Source organism: Malania oleifera, chromosome 8 (genome assembly GCF_029873635.1).
Source record: "Malania oleifera isolate guangnan ecotype guangnan chromosome 8, ASM2987363v1, whole genome shotgun sequence".
Taxonomy (NCBI): Eukaryota; Viridiplantae; Streptophyta; class Magnoliopsida; order Santalales; family Ximeniaceae; genus Malania; species Malania oleifera.
The window spans coordinates 56,524,063-56,543,349 of NC_080424.1; the positions used below are offsets into that span (position 1 = coordinate 56,524,063).

The 19,287-nt window shown below is 35.4% G+C and overlaps 1 protein-coding gene across 5 annotated transcripts in view; it reads right to left on the reverse strand.

Annotated features, from left to right (window-relative positions):
* Nucleotides 1-4,608: 4,608 nt before the first annotated feature.
* Nucleotides 4,609-19,287, reverse strand: part of LOC131162050 (pyridoxine/pyridoxamine 5'-phosphate oxidase 1, chloroplastic) — a 36,550-nt gene continuing 21,871 nt past the window's right edge. The window contains exons 11-15 of one of the 5 annotated variants that reach the window (XM_058118169.1): nt 8,068-8,172; nt 7,913-7,983; nt 7,587-7,682; nt 6,014-6,121; nt 4,609-5,087 (exon numbers count right to left, since the gene is read on the reverse strand). In XM_058118169.1, coding sequence (XP_057974152.1) covers nt 6,055-6,121; nt 7,587-7,682; nt 7,913-7,983; nt 8,068-8,172 — 339 coding nt within the window. In that variant the 3' untranslated portion in view covers nt 4,609-5,087; nt 6,014-6,054. Of the gene's footprint in view, nt 6,122-7,586; nt 7,683-7,912; nt 7,984-8,067; nt 8,173-19,287 lie in introns of all 5 variants that reach the window. The other 4 variants (XM_058118167.1, XM_058118165.1, XM_058118166.1 and 1 more) reach the window with 4 other exon arrangements.

The window sequence follows — 19,287 nt, forward strand, 5'->3', positions numbered from 1 at the left end:
TTTAAAAGCCAAGAAAGAACTTCCTGTAAAATAATAAACAGATAAGGAGATAGAGGGTCTCCTTGGTGAAACCCTCAAGAAGGTTTAAAGAAACTTTTATAAGTGTCATTCATCATAATGGAGAACCAAGGAGAGGAATCACATTCCTCCACTAAACTACAAAATCTCTGAGAGAATCCAAACCTTTTCAGAACCAAATTTAAAAAGTCTCAATCGACCCTATCATACGCCTTAGTCATGTCTACTTTGATCATTACATTTCCACCATTAGACTTCTTATGCAAAGAATAAACCATTTCTTGTGTCAATGTAATATTTTCAAATATACTTCTACCGGAAATGAAAGCTCCCTGCTCTAGAGAAATCAATGCAGACAATAAACCTATCATCCTTGCAACAATAATTTTTGAAAAAATTTTGTAGATGACACTACAAAGATTAATAGGCCTGAACTTGTCAAAACTCTAGGGATTCTGAACTTTTGGGATTAGAACAATGTAAGATGCAGAATAAAATCTAGGAAGAGGAGACCCAACAAAAAAATCTTTAGTTGCATCGATCACCTCTTCTTTTACAATATCCCAACAATCATAGAAAAAAGCCAAACCAAAACCATCTGAATATGGGCTACTATTTCTCAAGATAGAAAGAATAGCATCCCTTACCTCCAACTCAAACGGAACATGACAAAGAGCAATATTCTCTTCAGAAACCATAAGACATATAATATCACCAAGGTAAGTTGTTCAACTAGGTCCTGCACCTGTTAAGAAAGTCTAAAAATACCTTACTGCACCCTCATGAACAGCCTCCATACAATCCATCACTTCTCCATTCGGAAGCTTTAATGAATGAATCATAGCCTTCTTCCTTTTTTGGTTCACATATACATAAAAGAACTTTGTATTATTATTATCCCCCGCCTCCAACCACTTCTTTTTGGCTAGCTGAGAAATACGAATCTCCTCCCTCTTTTTCCAAGCTTCCAACTCGAGTTTAGAAAGGAAGAAATCTTCCTCAATTTCTGGCGAATACCATTCCTAAAGTTGAGTCTCTAGAACCTCCATACTTTCCTCCAAATTTTTAATGTTTTGATGCACATGTCCAAATACCTGCTTGTTCCAGTTTCGGATTGTAACTTTCGTGTGCTTCAATTTAGTAGCAAGTTTAACTAAAGCGGTGCCATGGGATTCCTCCCTCCAAGCTTCCTCCACGCAAGACTTAAAAGATTTATGAGTGCTCCACATATTCTGATACCTGAAGGGAGAAGGAACATACCAATGCAAATTTCTATGAAACCGAATAATCAATGGGTTATGATCTGAAGTCCTCCTATTTCCATACTCAAAATAAATATTTGGCAAAAATTGAAGAAGAGTCGAATTATAGAGGACCCTATCCAATTTTGCCCAACTCTGAGAATTTCCACTATGACCATTATATCAAGACATGTTGCTGCCAGTAACAACCAAATTCATAAGACCACAGTTGTCCAAGCAAGTATTAAATTCCTCCATAGCCGATAATGGCCTCATATGACCACCTATGCGTTCTGAATCTGAAAGGTTGATATTAAAATCTCCCGCCACTAACCAAGGGAAATCATCCCTCTTAACAAACTCCAAATCATTCCAAAGTTCCCGACGATCTATTTGATGACATTTAGCATAAACAAATGAAGCCAAGAAATTCTGGTCCAAAAAGCCAAAAAATACTCAAAATAACTTGATTAGACATATGTTGTAACTCAAAGTGCATTTTCTCTTCCCAAAACATCCAAAGTTTATACCACCACCCCACCCCCCCCCCCCCCAAAAAAAAAAAAAAAATCAATGCATTCACACAAAAATTCAAAAAATTTAGAAAGTCAGCCCATTGTGACATCAAACTTTCATCAGAAAAATGGCTCTAAAAGAACCAAAATAGAAGGCGAAAATTTCCTCCTTAACTTTAGTAAACAGCTTTTAGACGTGCCTAAACCTCGCACGTTCCACACTAGAATTGTATTAATCATAAATTAAGTTTCTTTGGATGAGTAATAACCCGTTGAGACTTCTTCTCACTTTGCTCATTAATATCACTCAACTTAACAAGCGGAACATGTAAATCATCATCTGAACAATAGCCTTTTTCCAATAGGAGTTTCTCCAAAGTATTTGTCTCCACCTCCCTATCCAATTCACAATTATGTAGGACATAACTGAGCGTGATTGTGCAATCTTGTTCCAAGATTTCTGAAACCATGTCACAAGATGTCATCAACTGATCATGCACTACTATAACATCTTCCACTATCAACATACCAGCATAGGGAACACCTAAGACTAGTTCAACAATCTCCTCCCTCTGCTCAATCTCATACTGTTTTGTGTTCATCTGCAAAATCTTCACTTCAAGCTTCGGTTCTTCAAGAACAAACTCCCCCTCTTCCATCTCACTTTGTGTAACTCTCTCAACCACTGGAAAAATTTGTGATATCATTGCCCCCTCTTGAACACGATCCACCTCTAAAGGTTCTTCAACAATGCATAGATTTATCAATTCTCTCTGAACTTCTTTCCCTTTATCCAAATGCTTCACACACCAAACTTCTTGTCAATTTTCTTGTCTAACATTTTTTTTATCCTTACATCTATCCCCAATTTTCTGTTTCCTTTCACCCACTTGGCATACCACCTTTGAATGCCCTTGTCTATGACATTTTTCACAATAAAATCATTGTTTTTCGTACCTCACTTCCTGCCAAAATTTCTAATTTACAAAAACAACAATCAGGAAAGCATCCACCTGATCTACCACTAAATCCACCTCCACGCATATTCTCACACCCGTAGCCCTTGTTTGGTTAAGCGCAGCATTGTCAATTCCCAACTATCGACCAAACCTCGTGGCTAGAATCTGTAAACAATCAAGCTTGTACATGTGCATCGAAAGACCAGGGAGAAATAACCATTGAGGGGCCAAGGATGGTTCCTACTTTAGATTGAAATCCTTTGTCCATCGAAAAAGACAAAACGGAAACCCAGCCAAAATCCCTCCTTTACGAGACCATCCATGAAGAAAATCTCATTCATTATTCATCTGAACCAGTACGAGAAAATCATCCATGAAACCAACAGAAGGGATCTCCAAAAGGCCCCAAGACTTTATGATATTCAAACGAATAACATCAATGGATGGCCTAGAGCGCAAAATTTTCAAAACTAACACAAACCGAAAATCTTCCACCATTTTGTTCATCTCAACCTCTGAGAAAATGAATCCAATATCTTCATCTACATCAACAGGATATCTCATGGCTAGTTTGAAAGAGGAAGACAACGGGTTAACAGCATAAAAACATGATACTGCATGGGCATACGACAAAAGTCCTGAACCACCTTTCGAAAGAGGCCCCACTGGTGGAGGATCCACCAAAGGGCCGACGAGCGCTGCCATTGTAGGCGCCTAACTTCAGCGAAACCCTAGACCGTGCGATGGTTGAAGAGAGACATACCTGATTAAGGAATTCAATGTCCTGGAGATCCGGCAGGCGACGAGATGGGCGACTGGCTGTGGTTGCGGCCAGATCGCACACAACATGAGGCAGCTAGGGATGCGGGATGCGAGCAGGAGAGAGGGTTGGGATGCGCTTTGTTAAAAACATTTCGACCCTTCAAGAGGCCATGAACAAGGCGAAGAAGGCTAGGAGCAACGGGAGACTGGGAGCAGGGTTCGACAGGGGTCACAAGTCGGCTAGGACTCCGACGAAGACTAAGATGTCCAGCGAGAAAGGCGAAGAAGGCTGGGAACAGCGGGAGACTAGGAAAGAGGTTCGACGGGGGTTGCAAGTCCGCTAGGGCTCCAACAAAGCCTAAGATGTCCGGCAAACAGGGCGTAGAAGGCCAAGAAATATCTTGATCGCGAAAAACGCTAGCGAACAACGGCGATGATGACGAGATCGTCGTTGTGTCGAAGGGCAAAAGAGCTGTCAGAGAGATCGGTGGTGAGGCGTGGTCGCAACGGCAATGGCAACGATCTAGTGGTCTACTATGGCGATCTTAGTGCTGTCGAGGAGAGGCGACTCTGTGTTGTTTTCCAGGAGGTTCTGAAGCTGGGGACGAGGGAGTCAGGGATGCTGTTCGGGAAAAACATTAGGGCTTCAGGGAGGAAAAAAAATATTCCTGCGTAGGGTGTCTGTCGTTGCCAGCAGCAGGGTTGGCATCATTGCTGTCTGGATGAGGGTTGGTAGTTTGTTCGCCATCGTCTGGTGGTTCCTTCGCCGGTGCTGTGGTAGCGAAGCTAGTGGTTTGATCACCCCAGACAATCACAGTGAATCAAAATATCTATGTCAATGATATGCAACCAAAACAATTTACTCCTAGTGAAATATGAGTGTCAACGAGTGAATAATGAATAGATTGGAATACTTGGTTAAATAACAATAAACAAGTTGTCATTAAAAAAAAGAAAACAAATCTAACAATAGGACAAACAGAAATAATTATTGTTAAGCAAGAGTAATGCAATCAGACTAAAAATGAGCAATGCACTAAAAATTAGACGTACGATCAGAGTTTTGTAGTACTACCAAAACATCAATTTCAATATGGGCAATGAAACAATAGGGAAAATAAATAAATAAACCTTGATGATTCCTTGAGGCCAAAGCAAAATGGAGTTGAAAAATGACATTAATGTTGATTTGGAGTCATTAGGTATTCTAGAACCCTTCCCCCAAAAAAAAAAAGAAAAAAAATTCTTAAACACCATCCCCAAATAACTTTCAATGCACAATATTCTATTTTGTAGTGCCCACATGCCTGTACCAAAAACAAGTCCAATGATTCTTGAAAATTATTCACCTAAAAAAATTGCAAACATTGAAGCAACAAGAAAAAATTATAAAGATAGTACTCTTCCAGGATGAATTCTTCTATTCTCTTCACCGCCATCATCCCCAACTTCTGCACATTCACCCCAAGACAGTGTGGCAAGGAGTTTATATCTTCAAGATTGCCAGTGAACAAATTGACGTTCCGGGACCAAGGTGTAACATAGCAGATAGAATTCGGAGGGCCAGTCAATAAGTGTAATGGAAATCCATGCTGAATGAAATGAACCATTACTCACACTTTATGTCGTAGAGGCCAAACTCCCCCAATTTGTGTTACAAACACGTATTTCAAGATAACATTGCAATGAGTTAAGTTAGGTATTGCTACTGAGATATTAAATTCCTCAACAAAGTCAAACTTAGTGAATGAAAGTTATTAAATGCAATTTACTCAAATATTTTCTATTGCTGAAAAAGAAGAAAAAGGTGACTTCAGACAGAATTACATGGCCTCTAGAAAGAAAGGTTATTTTTTACAAATAGTACAACTAGCATAATATTAGATTTGGTAAGAATAGAAGACATGATGCAAAGAAAATGGTTGTAGTTTCTGTTTTCGGCATTATTTTCATGATAATAACTGTGTATTTTGCATCAAATAAAAGATATTACAACTATCGATGACAGCATTCCATTAAAATACAACACACAAAGAGCAAAGCCATGACCATAGTGACCACCATTTAAGAAAATCTTGCCTTCTCAAACATAAATACAGCCACAAGTTTACTTTTCACATATCTCTTGTTCCCCCAAGTTTACTAGACCCCATTAACACCTCTTGCAGATATTCTACCCCCAGCAACCCATTAGGTGACAATTTTACATGAAATTTCATGGTGTACTAATAACATTTGTATAAAGTTGAGGAAAGCCTCAAAATCAGACTGCATAGGTATAACATTGTTCATGCCAATCGCTCAAATATGTTCCCTCCCAATTAATTACCACCCAATTGATTCCGGATTTAAAACTGCATCTAAGATGGCATTCTATTCAATCCTCATAACTATACCCATCTTGATACAATCTGCCACTCCTGTGTATATGAAGTAATCCCCAAATTTCATGGCACAGTATTACACATGCATCTTGCTATACACAAAAGTAATTAGCAGCATAATGATAAAAGAGTACCATGAACACAAGCTTCATAATGAGGATGCTGAAAATACTAGTCAGGGAGCCAATCTATGAATTTTCCATACTCGTCTTCCATCAATAACTTCAGGAGAATACTGCAACCTGACGAGAGACATGCACATTATCATCAAAGCGAGATGTTCATTTGAATTAAATCACATTTAACTGGAATTTCTTCCCAGATGTAAATCTGATCATGTGAAATCCATTTCCATAATCACTGGAAACTACTCTTATAAACCGGAATAGCCAGTTAGTTTTCTACAAACTCTTAAAGACCAATCAAGATGCACATGCACTCCACATGAAAAATTTAATGCATGAAAAGTTAAATAGTAAATGAGATGAGGGGACTGCAATTATATAACCTTGTGTAGAGACCAATATTCAACAAAAATCAGCAAAACCTTTCTGTATAGAATAATAATAGTGTGGTTAGAATTGGATTATTTAAATTAATTAATAGGTTTAATAATTTTGACATGGAAAGATAAAACTTAGTTTACACTCTGTATGGAATTTAGATTTCTTATATGAATTGAACAGTATGAACTCTAGTTTCAGCAAGTCATTGGACAGTATCACCGAAATATAAATAGATGTTTGTACCCATATCTTTTCCTTCATGTCAGTTGATAATAAATGTCCGACTGAAAATGGTTTTCTGAATTCACTAGCTTGAATTGATGGCTTCAGATTGTAGAAAATTTGTATAAACCATATTTGATGGCTTCAGATTGCAGAATTTCTAAAAATAAAAATTTTCAAAAGATGTTTTTAGCATGTTTGCCCTTACACATCCACTCAAAATTTCATGGGTAAAAATTAAGATGTTAGATTTAATAGTTTTTGGTTCTATAAAGGTATGCTTTCACACATGATACAAAGCTATTCATTATCAGAGATCCAAACACAGTAAAAAAATAGCATCATTGCCTAGGGTAAAAGTGGATAGTTATTACATATTAAAAAAAATAATAATAATTTAACAGTACTCATATTTTTATCAAACATAATATTGTACTGAGACAGAGAATAAGCCCTTATAAAAGTACTTTTATTAGTTTATAAAAAAAAATTAAAAGGTAAAAAAGTTTCTTCCAAAACGAAATATTCTGAACAATTAATCAACTTCTACATATAATGCAGATGCTTTTGAAACTTTTAAAGAATGAATTTTTCAAAATTTTCAAATGTTGATAAAAGATCTCTGAGTTCAGAGCCTCATGTATTCATAATGTTTTCTGTTCCTTTTCACATCATTACAACATTAGTTTTTTTGCCAGATTTTAAATGTCTAATTGAAATTAATAATGACACACCCAACACAGCAGGAAACCATTCAAATTCACTGGCAACAATTGAATACCACTGCACCTGACTTCAGTATTCAACAACCAATACCCAGCACAATTTAACCAGGATCTCCATGCAAGTGTCCAAAGGACTAACAGGACAAATTTGGAACTGGAGCTTGGATTTTGAATTCCCTAGAGGCTAATGATTGATAACATAGCAAACAAATATACGTAATAAAAAAAAATATAAAACAGAAAAAGAAGAAAACCTGTCATGCAAGCGAGATGGCTGTCCTTGCCAAAACTCAAAAAGGTCCGGTTTAAGCCTATATCCTCCCCAGTGTTTAGGTTTTGGAATCAAACTTCTGCACATTTAGAAAGAAAAATAATTTCTAATTGAAACATTTAATTCTCCTGCACATGAGTTGTGGAATTTAAAGAATCTCTTGATTTTATACATGGCAAACCTGAAAAATAAAATAAATCAAGTGCAAAATTGCAACTACGTTTGAGCGCAATAATTTAAAAGGGTAGTTGCAGAAAACCATGCAAGGACCAGTAGCTTAAATGGTATTTCTGTGTCCTGTCTACTTACCCATCAGAGAGTTTTTCTTCAAATTCTTTGTATTCTTGACAAAGGGCATGCCTTCCAGGAACTACAGTACTCTGAAGAAAGCAAGTAAATGACCACAAGTTAATGCAAACAAATATCAATATATCCAATATAATAGAAACAAAAGTGAAACAGACCTGCTTGCTGACTATTGCTCCAATCTGACTTCCTCGAGGACGGCTATGGAAGTACTGCTCAGATTCCTCCTCAGAAACTTTCTGCACATCTCCTTCCACTCTTACCTAGAAGTCATTTTGATGTTGAACAGTGTTCCATTCAGAAAAATCACAAATTTTTCAGGTAAATTAAATTGCTCTTGATGGCAGTAGATATTTTGTTCTGATTGGGCCTCAGAAGCCTAGTAAAAAGCAAGTTAAAATGTCCAAAACCAGCACCATTTCAATGCATATCAGCATCATTTGAAGCAATTCAAAGAACACAGGGAATTTGGATGCATGTCTTTGGGTCACATACACAATGCTAAGGACTGCAAGACTAAAGTACAATCCACCGCCATAAGCCCCTCATTCATATTTCATTTTTATTGTTAGGGGAAAAAAGCAAACTAAACTAGGGCCCCAATACACCCATTTCACCTTGCTAGCGGGAGAAAACAACAAAGGGCTACATTCAGAGTGATAAATTTTGGGATATCTATAACAAATGGAGAGAGAGAGAGAGAGAGAGAGAGAGAGAGAACACTTCAACAAGGCTAGTTAATTCAAGAGTATATCTCCTTTTCTTATTGATAAGCATGCGTGTTTATCAACAAGGCCAGACCCCTGAGCCACAAAACAAACTCTCCACAAAATCACGAAGTCAACCAAAAAATTAAAACTCTTACAAGAAAATCCACTCAGTTAAAATTGTAAGAAAGATGAACACTTTCTTTTCAATTTGAAGATTTCTACTCTTTTAAAAGCCCAATCATTTCTCTCTCCATGCTAACCCCTACACAATGCTACATGAATGGCATCCCATAAGCTACAGACAAATGGCCAGCAGCCACAAAACAAACTCTCCACAAAATCACAAAATCAACAAAAGAATCAAAAATTCTTGCAAGAAAGTCCACACAGTCAAAATTGTAAGAAAGATGACCACTTTCTTTTCAATTTGAAGATTTCCACTCTTGAAAAAACTCAACCATTTATCTCTCCATGCTAAGCAAAACAATGCTACATGAATGGCATCCCATATATTCTCTCTTTCTGCACCTATACCCTTCATAAACTGCAGTTCCTGCTCGACCTCTTTTCTTCTGCCACCTAACTAATCCCCAAGGAAACATAAATTGGAACCTGCACCCATCAGCTGTGTAACAGAAGGCGATTAACTGTCTCTCATAGAACTTTACAAATGAAGCAGCTATTAACTGTACACATTCCATTTATCAGATTATTTAAAGTAAGAGTTACTTCCTAAGCAGCTTCCCAATTCAAAAAAATTAAAAATAAAATTATATATATAAATACACACACACACACACACACACACACACACACCACCACCACCACTGATGGAACCTTGGTTGTCCAAATGGCTATCCAAGGAAAGCTGCTCCTACCTCCCTACCTTTTTTGAAACCAAGGAATAGTAGGGCTTAACGGAAAAAATCTCCAATGGTTGAAATGTATCTCACCTGATCCTATCTTCCCAAACCCCCTATCCCCCAAACCCCTTCACCCCACCATCTTGGAGGAGCTTCAGGAGGCACAGGCAATCCAACTTTTATTCTTTGATGTTCCCTCCAAAACTCAAATTCCATCTTATCCAATTCCCTTCCCTCACAAAACAGCTCTTAACAAGCCCATATTTGTAAGAAGCAAGCCTGGAAAGACTATGAAATTGACTTTTGAGAGTAGTCCCACGCCAGACATCATAACGGAAGAATATTAAACTACCATCTCCAACATTAAATGCTAAAACAAAACCGAAAAAAAAAATCCCAATATCTTCCCATGACATATTCCATAAACCCACCTCTGACATCTCCTTATCTAATTTACAACCAACCCACTCGATCCTCCTACTGCTTGGGACTCACCAATACCTTCCAAAAGTTACTCTTCTCATGCACAAATCTCCAATGCCACTTCCCAAGAAGAGCCTTAGTAATTAAACGAATTTCGAAGATGCCTACCCTCCCCCCACCAAAAGGAAGCTTCAAGATCTCCCATCTAATCAAATGGCATTTGAGACATCACTTACACTGCCTCAAAGGTCCCCCATCTAATCAAATGGCATTTGAAACACCATTTACACTGCCCCAAAAAATATTCTCCAATATCTTCACAACTGATGTGGAACGCATTTCCCCTTAAACTCTCCGACTTCAAACCACTGAAACAGCCTTTAAGTTTCAACTTTTCTCAACGTCTTACTAAACATCTCCATCATCATAATAAAGGCCAAGGGGAATGGGAATCAACTCTTTCAAATCCCTACTGGAGGAGAAGAAACCCATCCCCATTCACCAAAAACCAAGAACTTCATCGTAGAAATATATTTCCAAATCAAAGCCTCTCCATTCCAATGAAAAACCCACTCTTTCTAGACATAAGCAAGAAAACCCATGTTTAATGTATTAGCATCCCATCCTTCAATCTTGCATGGCTTCATTGGCTTAAAAAAAAGGACAAGGAGGAATACAAGACAAAGAAATTAAAAAAAACAAATTAATTAATCAAGGGTTAAGGGAGAAAATTCACAATAACTCAATTTAATTCCTCAAAATCTGTCAATCCATTAAAATATTAGGATAGTAGTAAACAAAACTAGGAAACCTAAATACTACTAGGATACTACTTTCCTATTATTATTATCTTAAGATCTATTCATTTTTTCCATAATAAAATTTCACTATAAAAATTCTTTCAAAATTGAAAAAACTCAAAATAAAAAATTGCAACAATGTCCAAAAATCTCAAAAATCCAAATGTGTTGAATTTGAGTTGCACACCTCATCCCTCGTAATCCATTGTTAACTGACAAAGTTGCATCTAAAATTAATCTACCCTACAGAAAAGCATGTTGGCTGCAATCCATAACTTTCTCCTATTAGCTAGCACCATTCCCAGCAATTTATACACTGCCAAAATAGCTAATAGATTGATAAAAAATTCTCCGCCATATAATTCCATGAACATGGCCATGACATTTTTTCACTGTCCCGCACTGTCGCAAAGAGGGGAAAAAAAAGGTGAACCTATCAATTTATCTCTATTTAACTCTTTAAGAGCTCTAATTCCTTAGATGTTACACCATTTCATATATGGGTGTATGTGAATCAAGCCAGCTCACAAGCCGCCCAAGCTCAACTCACCAGTCAACTCAGCTCAACTCTTACTCGAGTTTGAGTTGAGCTTAAGCTACTCAGTAACTTGACAAGTAGTGTTTAGTTTTGCAATACTACTCACAAGCCAATTGAGTTTAATCAAGCTTTTGGTAATTTTTCTATTTTAATATTACATAAAAGTGATATAATATATTTTATACATATATTTTGATATATGATTTATATATTTCATATGTATGAAATATTATTTTATAATCAAATTGGACTTAACTGAGTCAAGCTAAATTTTTGAGATCTTAGAACTAAGCGGAGCTTGAGTTTAACAGTTTTGAGATCGACCAAGTTTGAGTCAACTTTGGAGCCCAAAATTTTCAAGTTGCTTCAAATTCAAGTGCCCCTCTCTGTCAACTCGAATACACCCCTAATTTCATTATTTAAAGTAAATCAAGGCAAAATCTTATTGCTGTATATATATATACACACACCTCAAGAGCATATCTCATGTCAAATTTCAATAGATTTTAAAGGCAAGAAGCAGAAGTGCTTTTTTTTTTTTTTTTTTTTTACCCAAAGACATTGTGCAGGGCACATGCAGTTAGATGTTGAGCATTAGAATCATAAATTTTACAATAATTTTTTTAAAAAAGAACAATAAGGAAAAAGCTAAACATAAGGAAAATTAATAAATAAATTATTAAACTGAGTCTAAATACCTCTTTTTTGCATTAGAAACCTTTGGTAAAAAATACAGGATTCAGCTTATCACAGAAAATTCAATATAACCTTTCACTTTGAGGTTTATGATTCCTTTTGCAAGAGTTTTTTTCTCTAGGGAAGTTGCTTCAAAGTGATAACAAGGCGCAGCACAAGTGTGCAAACTAAACACCATCCTGCCCAATACTCGAGACAATGTGCAGCAACAAAGAAACCAATACCAAGTTTGCACAGAGCCCAACACATCCATTAGACGCAAGCCTCCCATCCTCAACCCTAGTTACTGTTGCAATGCTAGCTCCTCTCTCCTAAATAAGTTTTTTTTTTTTTTTTTTTTTTTTTGGTTTGTTGCACCACAACAGAAGACAACCCATCTCCCATCCTATACCCTCTTTCCCTCTCTTTCCTAAGGTCCAAACCCAAAAACTCAAACATGGAAGTCCCAGGTTCTAACCATTGGGATGTCCCCTCTGGGGCACATCTAAATAATTTCTGCAATTATGTCCCAATATCTCCAACAATAATGAATAAGCCAACTCCTTTCTTTGTTTTAAGTGCCACACTCCACAAGTGAGCCCAGAATACAACCACTGAGCTACTATTAAGTCTCAGACTAAATGAACTCATTCAAGAAGTATCGAGATATCAGAAGCACAAGGCCAATGGTTATAGATCATATTACTGCTACTTGGTACCCCTCTCCACAGACAACAAGAAAGTTCAATGAATCCACATATACCAATGCTGTAGTTTATTTTTACCTCATACATTATCTCATACAAAGATTCATTAACAGATTTAGAGTTCAAGCTGACAAACCATTGACATCTCTTCTCTCTGTTTTTCAATTATACAAATGACTAACATGTTAAGAAATAGGAAACAGCCTAAGGTCAAATGTTTATTGCTACAATGTCTTCGCTGGTTTGCAAACAAACTCACACCATTGGTAAAATCCTTTCAACAGTTTCTACAAAAGGATACACACAAATGCTGAGATACAGTCTTTACATAAAGTACATATAAACAGAGGGCATTAAGATAGAATGAACCACAACAATCTCCATGCACATATAAATATAGTAAAGAAAAATCAAACTTATCATTCCACCACAGTAATAACAGGGAAAAAAAAAAAAAGGAACTTCATAGATGTGGCTCTTTCTCAGTATGAGACTAGTGTACTGTTCAACCAAAAATTATTAGCTCAGGCTCCCAAATAGTAACATGACAACTTGGTGAGTCAACATGACAGCTCAGGTGGAAATAGCCTTGATACAAAACGTTTCCTTGATTTTGAATTTAAAAAAAAAAAAAAAACTAACAATTTCCTTCTTGTTTACGCTAGGGATTGATTTTGATGATAACTTATGCATGTGTTGTGATGAATATACAGAACTTATGAGTTATGTGTTGTGGTGAATACAAAAAATACCTGTTGTGTTATGTATAGCGTTAAATTTCTTCTTTTGAGTTAATGATCTGATGATTTTAAAGCCTTACTTGTCATGATTCATATGTATATTTTTTTTGCTCACGATACATGAGATCTATGCGAATTGAAGCATGTTTGCATAAGTAGACTCATGACAAGCTTGTGTGCATGAGTAGACTTGTGAGTTGACTAATGATGAAAATGGGAATTTTGCAGAAAAATCAAACTTCAATATTTTGTGTCAATATTTTGAAAATTTTTGTTGAAATTAGCTCATAGAACACTCTCACATGTGGGTCCGTATTTAATTATTTATACATGATTTTTTATCACTAAAAACTTGATTTTCATATGATGTGTTTAATTTCTATACAAGTTTTGTCATACTTTCACTTTTATTTTTATGCTAGTTTGTGTTTAATTTTATTATTTATTAGATTTTTTATTTATGTTGCTTATTTTTTGTTTAGGAATAAATAAACTAAAGGAGTTATGGGATAAAGAGGAAATTTTCGTTTTCAAATTCAAATTCCCTTCAACAAGAGTCATTCTCAAACTCAACTTCCTCTCCCAAATTTCCTGAAACACCCTTTAGTATTTGGAGCATAACTTTTGTTAGAAAACTCCAAAAAGGGCGATCTTGGTATCTACTGAAAGCTAAGAAAAAATCCCACAACTTTCGTTTTGAAAAATTTTGAAGATGGGAAGATCTCGATAGAGCAAATCGCACATCAAGGCGGCAGCAAAAAAGGAGGGGATTTGGATGATCTTGTTTTGGGAAGATAAGAAGGGAGGACGACAAGAGCTTGATAAAAGGAGAGGATTTGAAGCTAAGAAAAAAAAAGGAGGATTTGTTTCACCATTAGAGAGGAATTCAAAGCTTGGAAAAAAAAGAAGAAGAGAGAGGCCGAATTGAAGTTATTGACGATCGAGATTCTCGATCTACATACAATTTCTTCTTTTAATTCTTTCATCTTCTCTTTGTACAATTTTCATTATGAATTCTAGAATCATTATGGTTTATTTTGATTCTATTATGGGCTAATTTCTATTGATAAGACTACGATGTAACCTCACCATGACAATTCTAAATCTTATTTCTATGTGATCATAATTTCATCATTCCTTTTGAGCATATATCATTGAGTTTAATGTTTTCAATTATCCGATCAATAGTTGAATGATTTTTTGTGCATGTTAATTCAAAAGATGATGCATGTAGTTTAGTTTCGTATGATGTATGCCATGAATTGAACGAAATACAAGAATGTGCGAACATGATCTGTGCGGCTTTATGTGAAATATTGTTAATCTTAATGTACTCAATTGCTTTTAAATTCGCATAGACATATCGCATGTTATTGTATTTTGGGTAATTCTAATTCTACTCGAGAGAGGGTCTTAGATAAGTTAGAATATTTTGCCATCAAATAGAATGATAATTGATTGATTGCGTGATTAGGATTTGGGATTGGATTGGTTAGGTGAGTCGAATGCCTTAGTGTTTTATTCTTGGGTGAAATCATCTTCTTTTTAAGTATTTAGTTGATTTAATTTTATTTGTTTTTATTTTGTTTTTCATATTCAAAAGTCACCACTTTTCTTAATTTTCAAATAATTTAGAATTAGAAAAATTTTAATAGTTAATAGGTAAAGTCCTCGTAGGTTCAACATCCATCTTTATCACTATATTACTTGCAACAATTTCATGCACTTGCGAATTTTCACAACATCATATATTTGAATATGAAAATTACGTGTTGCCAATTTTGAAACAGATGCAAGATTTTCCTCAACTTGAGATAATTTTGAATTTCAATTAAACGGCTTCTTGTTGTATATTTTCCAACTCAAATTGACTTATTTGTTGTCTTATCTTTGATTTCCTTATTTTCAAAGGAACGCAATCTTACCTTTTATTGTGTGTTGTTGATCATTCAAGGAAAGACATGTTGGAGCATTCTTGTGTCTAACAAAACTTAACCTTGTTGTGCTTCTATTTAAACCTGCTTTGTGCAACGTTCATGACCTCATTTTCATGTGCACAGTTGAAATTGAGTTCAACCTACGATTGCACTTCTTAGCATTTATTAAGCCCATTTTGGAACAAGTGAGTGGAAAAGGAGGAAAGAAAAGAAAACACAGCAACTTGTGCTTAACATGAGAAGAAAAGGATCGTCGACTCTATTGGAAAAAAAGAAAAATCATTGCTCACCTCCCTACCTCAAGGAATTTTTTGTAGTGAGTTCTTAATCATTGAATAGATTTTGCGTTGCTTTATCCTTGCCCAAAACACTGGTGTGATGAATGAAAAAAAGTGCTCACACACTAATTCGTTGAGTTGTTGTGTACGTCGACTCACAATGATTCTACTACTCCCTTGAACTTCAATTGTGTATCCGTAGGGGCTTTAACCCAACACCGCCATCACTCACCAAAACCCTTTGGCTTGTGTTTGGATTTTGGTTGATTTAAAATTAAGTCATTCTTGTGTGCTTGCTTAAGTTTACAAAAGGTTGAAAATTCGGAAAAACACTTAAAAGAATTTTTATAAACCCAATTCACCTCCCCCCCCCCCCCTCTCTCTCTCTTGGGACTACACCTTGACTTTCAATTGGTATTAGAGCCTAGTTATAGCAAATCCTGATTAGAAGCTATATAAAGGTCTAAATGGCACACCTAGGTGTATCCCCTTTTGTTGAAGGTCAATCCTCTACTAGACCGCCTATCTTTTGTGGTTTAAACTATACGTTTTGGAAACAAAGAATGAGGATATATATTCAAAACATGGATTAGAAAGCATGGAAGGTTGTCACACATGGTGACTACATTCCTACCAAACTCATAGATGGAAAAGAAGTTCCCAAAGAAGAAAAAGACTTAACCGACAATGATTACAAAATGATGCAAGTAAACTCTAGTGCCATGAATGCACTATATTGTACTTTAGATGTTAATGAGTTTAATAGAGTCATGGCATGCAAGTCAGCCAAAGAAATTTGGGACAAGCTAGAAGTAACCTATGAAGGAACTATAGATGTTAGAGATAGAAGAATCGACATGCTCACAAGCGAGTATAAGGCTTTCAAGATGAACCCGGATGAAACCATCAATAGTATGTACACTAGGTTCACTCACATAATAAACTCCCTCAATGCCTTAGGAAAAAATTACTCAACTTATGAAATGATCCGAAAAATCCTTAAAAGACTACCACCAATTTGGGAACCTAAGGCCACTCTCATTATGGAAGGAAGAAACTTAAAAAACACCTCCCTAGACGAATTAATCGGTTCTCTATTCACATATGAGATGGCAATGAATGAAAGAAATTCAGAGAATAATAATAAAAACAAGAAATCAATAGCCCTTAAGGCTAGTAAAGAAAGTTCTAGTGATGAGGATGAAGATAATGAATTAGATGATGAACTAGCTTTTATCACTAAAAGACTTGGAAAATTTTTTAGGAAGAACAGAAAATTCCCTCGAAAGTTTAAAGGATCAAAAACAAACAAAGAAGAAACAAACACAAAGCAAACTAACAACAATCCACCGACATGTTATAATTGTAAGAAGGTTGGACGTATTAAACCCGATTGTCCACAGCTGAAGAAGGACAAGAAGAAAAAAAAGAAGGCAATGAAAGCTACGTGGGACGACACAAGCTCAAACGAATCGAAGGATGACTCAAGTGAACAAGAAGTTGTCAACATGTGCTTTATGGCACACAATGCTGAGGTAAATTCTTATTATAGTTCATCGAAAGAATCTAGTAGAGAATCTAGTAATAATTCGTGTGAAAGTATGCCTTCTTACAAAGAGATCCAAGCTGAACTATTCAACTTACACAATAGGTTCTTCAAAGTATCTAAGAGAGACATAGCCTTAAAAGAACAAAATGTAAAATCTTAAAAATCAACTAGAAAGTAATAAATCGGCTGAAAAAGAAAAGGATTCTCATATTAATAATCTAATGAAGAATATTAACAATATGTCTCAAGAATTAGTAAAACTATAAGTAAATGATGAAAGAAAGAAAGACCTAGAAATAAGTGATCTTAAAAGCAAAATTGAAGATAAAGATAGAATCATTTACAATTTTATTAGAGGAAAAGAAAATTTTGAAAAGATGGCTGGTCAACAAAGGATGATAAGTAATAAAGAAGGAATAAGCTACAATGGAATAGAAAACAAAAAAGAAGAAAAATTTATTTATAGGATATTTTGTAAAAGAAGCTAAATACTATGCAAGCACATCTATTACAAGTATATATGAAAACACCACTACTTGCTACTTGTGTAGAAATAAGGGACACATAAAGTTCAATTGTCCACTTAAAAAGAAATATGTCAAAATCAAGAATGAATGGAAAGTAAACACTAAGACTAGGTATGACTTAAAAAGAATTAAGAAGGTTTGGGTTCCAAAAGTAACACCATGAATCCTTCCTTGTAGGTATGCTTTAGGACTACTCCATCGAAGGAAAAATGGTACTTGGATAGCGGGTCTTCAAGGCATATGACGGGAGATAGAACAAAGTTCACGTCCCTAGTTCAAAAATATGGAGGCTAATTGACTTTCGGTGACAACGCCAAAGGTAAAATCGTCGGAATAGGTAAAATTGGTAAAGAACCCTCACTTACTATTGAAGATGTTTTGTTAGTTGATGGACTAAAGCATAATCTTTAAGTATTAGCCAACTTAGTGTCCAAGGTTTTGATATAATCTTTAAACAAGATAAGTGCACAGTTGAAAATCCAATAAAACATGAAATCCTATTCACAACCTATAGAATAAATAATGTGTATTGTATAAACCTTGAAAACTTAGTCTCTCAAGATGTAACATGCTTGGCTGCCATGAGTGAAGCTAATTGGCTTTGGCATAGAAGGTTAGGACATGCAAGCATGGACCTTGTATCAAACCTATCTAGAAAGAACTTAGTTCAAGGTTTACCAAATACAAAGTTCATAAAAGATCAAATTTGTGATGCTTGCCAACTTGGAAAACAAATCAAAACAAGTTTGAGAAAAAAGAAACATATATCTACAAGTAGACCCTTAGAACTTATACATTTGGATTTGTTTGGTTCAACTAGAACCCAAAGCATAGGAGGTAAGCAATATGCCTTTGTAATAGTTGATGATTATTCTAGGTTTACTTGGGTATTGTTTTTAGCCTCCAACGATGAATCTTGTAATATGTTGATAAATCTATGCAAGAAGCTTCAAAATAAAAAAAGATATAATGTTTCAAACATAAGAAGTGATCAAGGAAGAGAATTCAACAACAAAGACGTTGATAAATTTTGCAATGAACATGGAATTAATCATAATTTTTCAACACCTAGAATTCCACAACAAAATGGAGCTGTTGAAAGAAAGAATAGAACACTTCAAGAAATGGCAAAAACAATGTTAAATGAACATTATCTACCAAAATACTTTTGGGCTGAAACTGTAAACATTGCATGCTATGTAATAAATAGAGTTTCTATAAGAACAAATTTCAATAAACTCCCTATGAACTTAGGCAAATTTGATGGCCTAACATCTCTTACTTCCATGTCTTTGGTTGTAAATGCTATGTATTAAGTGATAATGATGACTTAGGCAAATTTGATGCAAAAGCTGATGAAGGGATATTCCTAGGATATTCATTAAAAAGCACAGCCTATAGAATAAACAATAAAAGAACTCTTACAATCTTGGAATCAGTTCATGTAACCTTTGATGAAGAAAGCCCATTCAATGAACCAATAAAAATTGAAGAAGTACAAACTACTCAAAAACAATAAGACTTAGACATAGCAGAAGCAAAAGAAGAAGAAAATGAAGAAAAACCAAATGATGTTGTCGAAAATACTAAACTACCAAAAGAATGGAAATATATTAGAAATCATCCAAAAA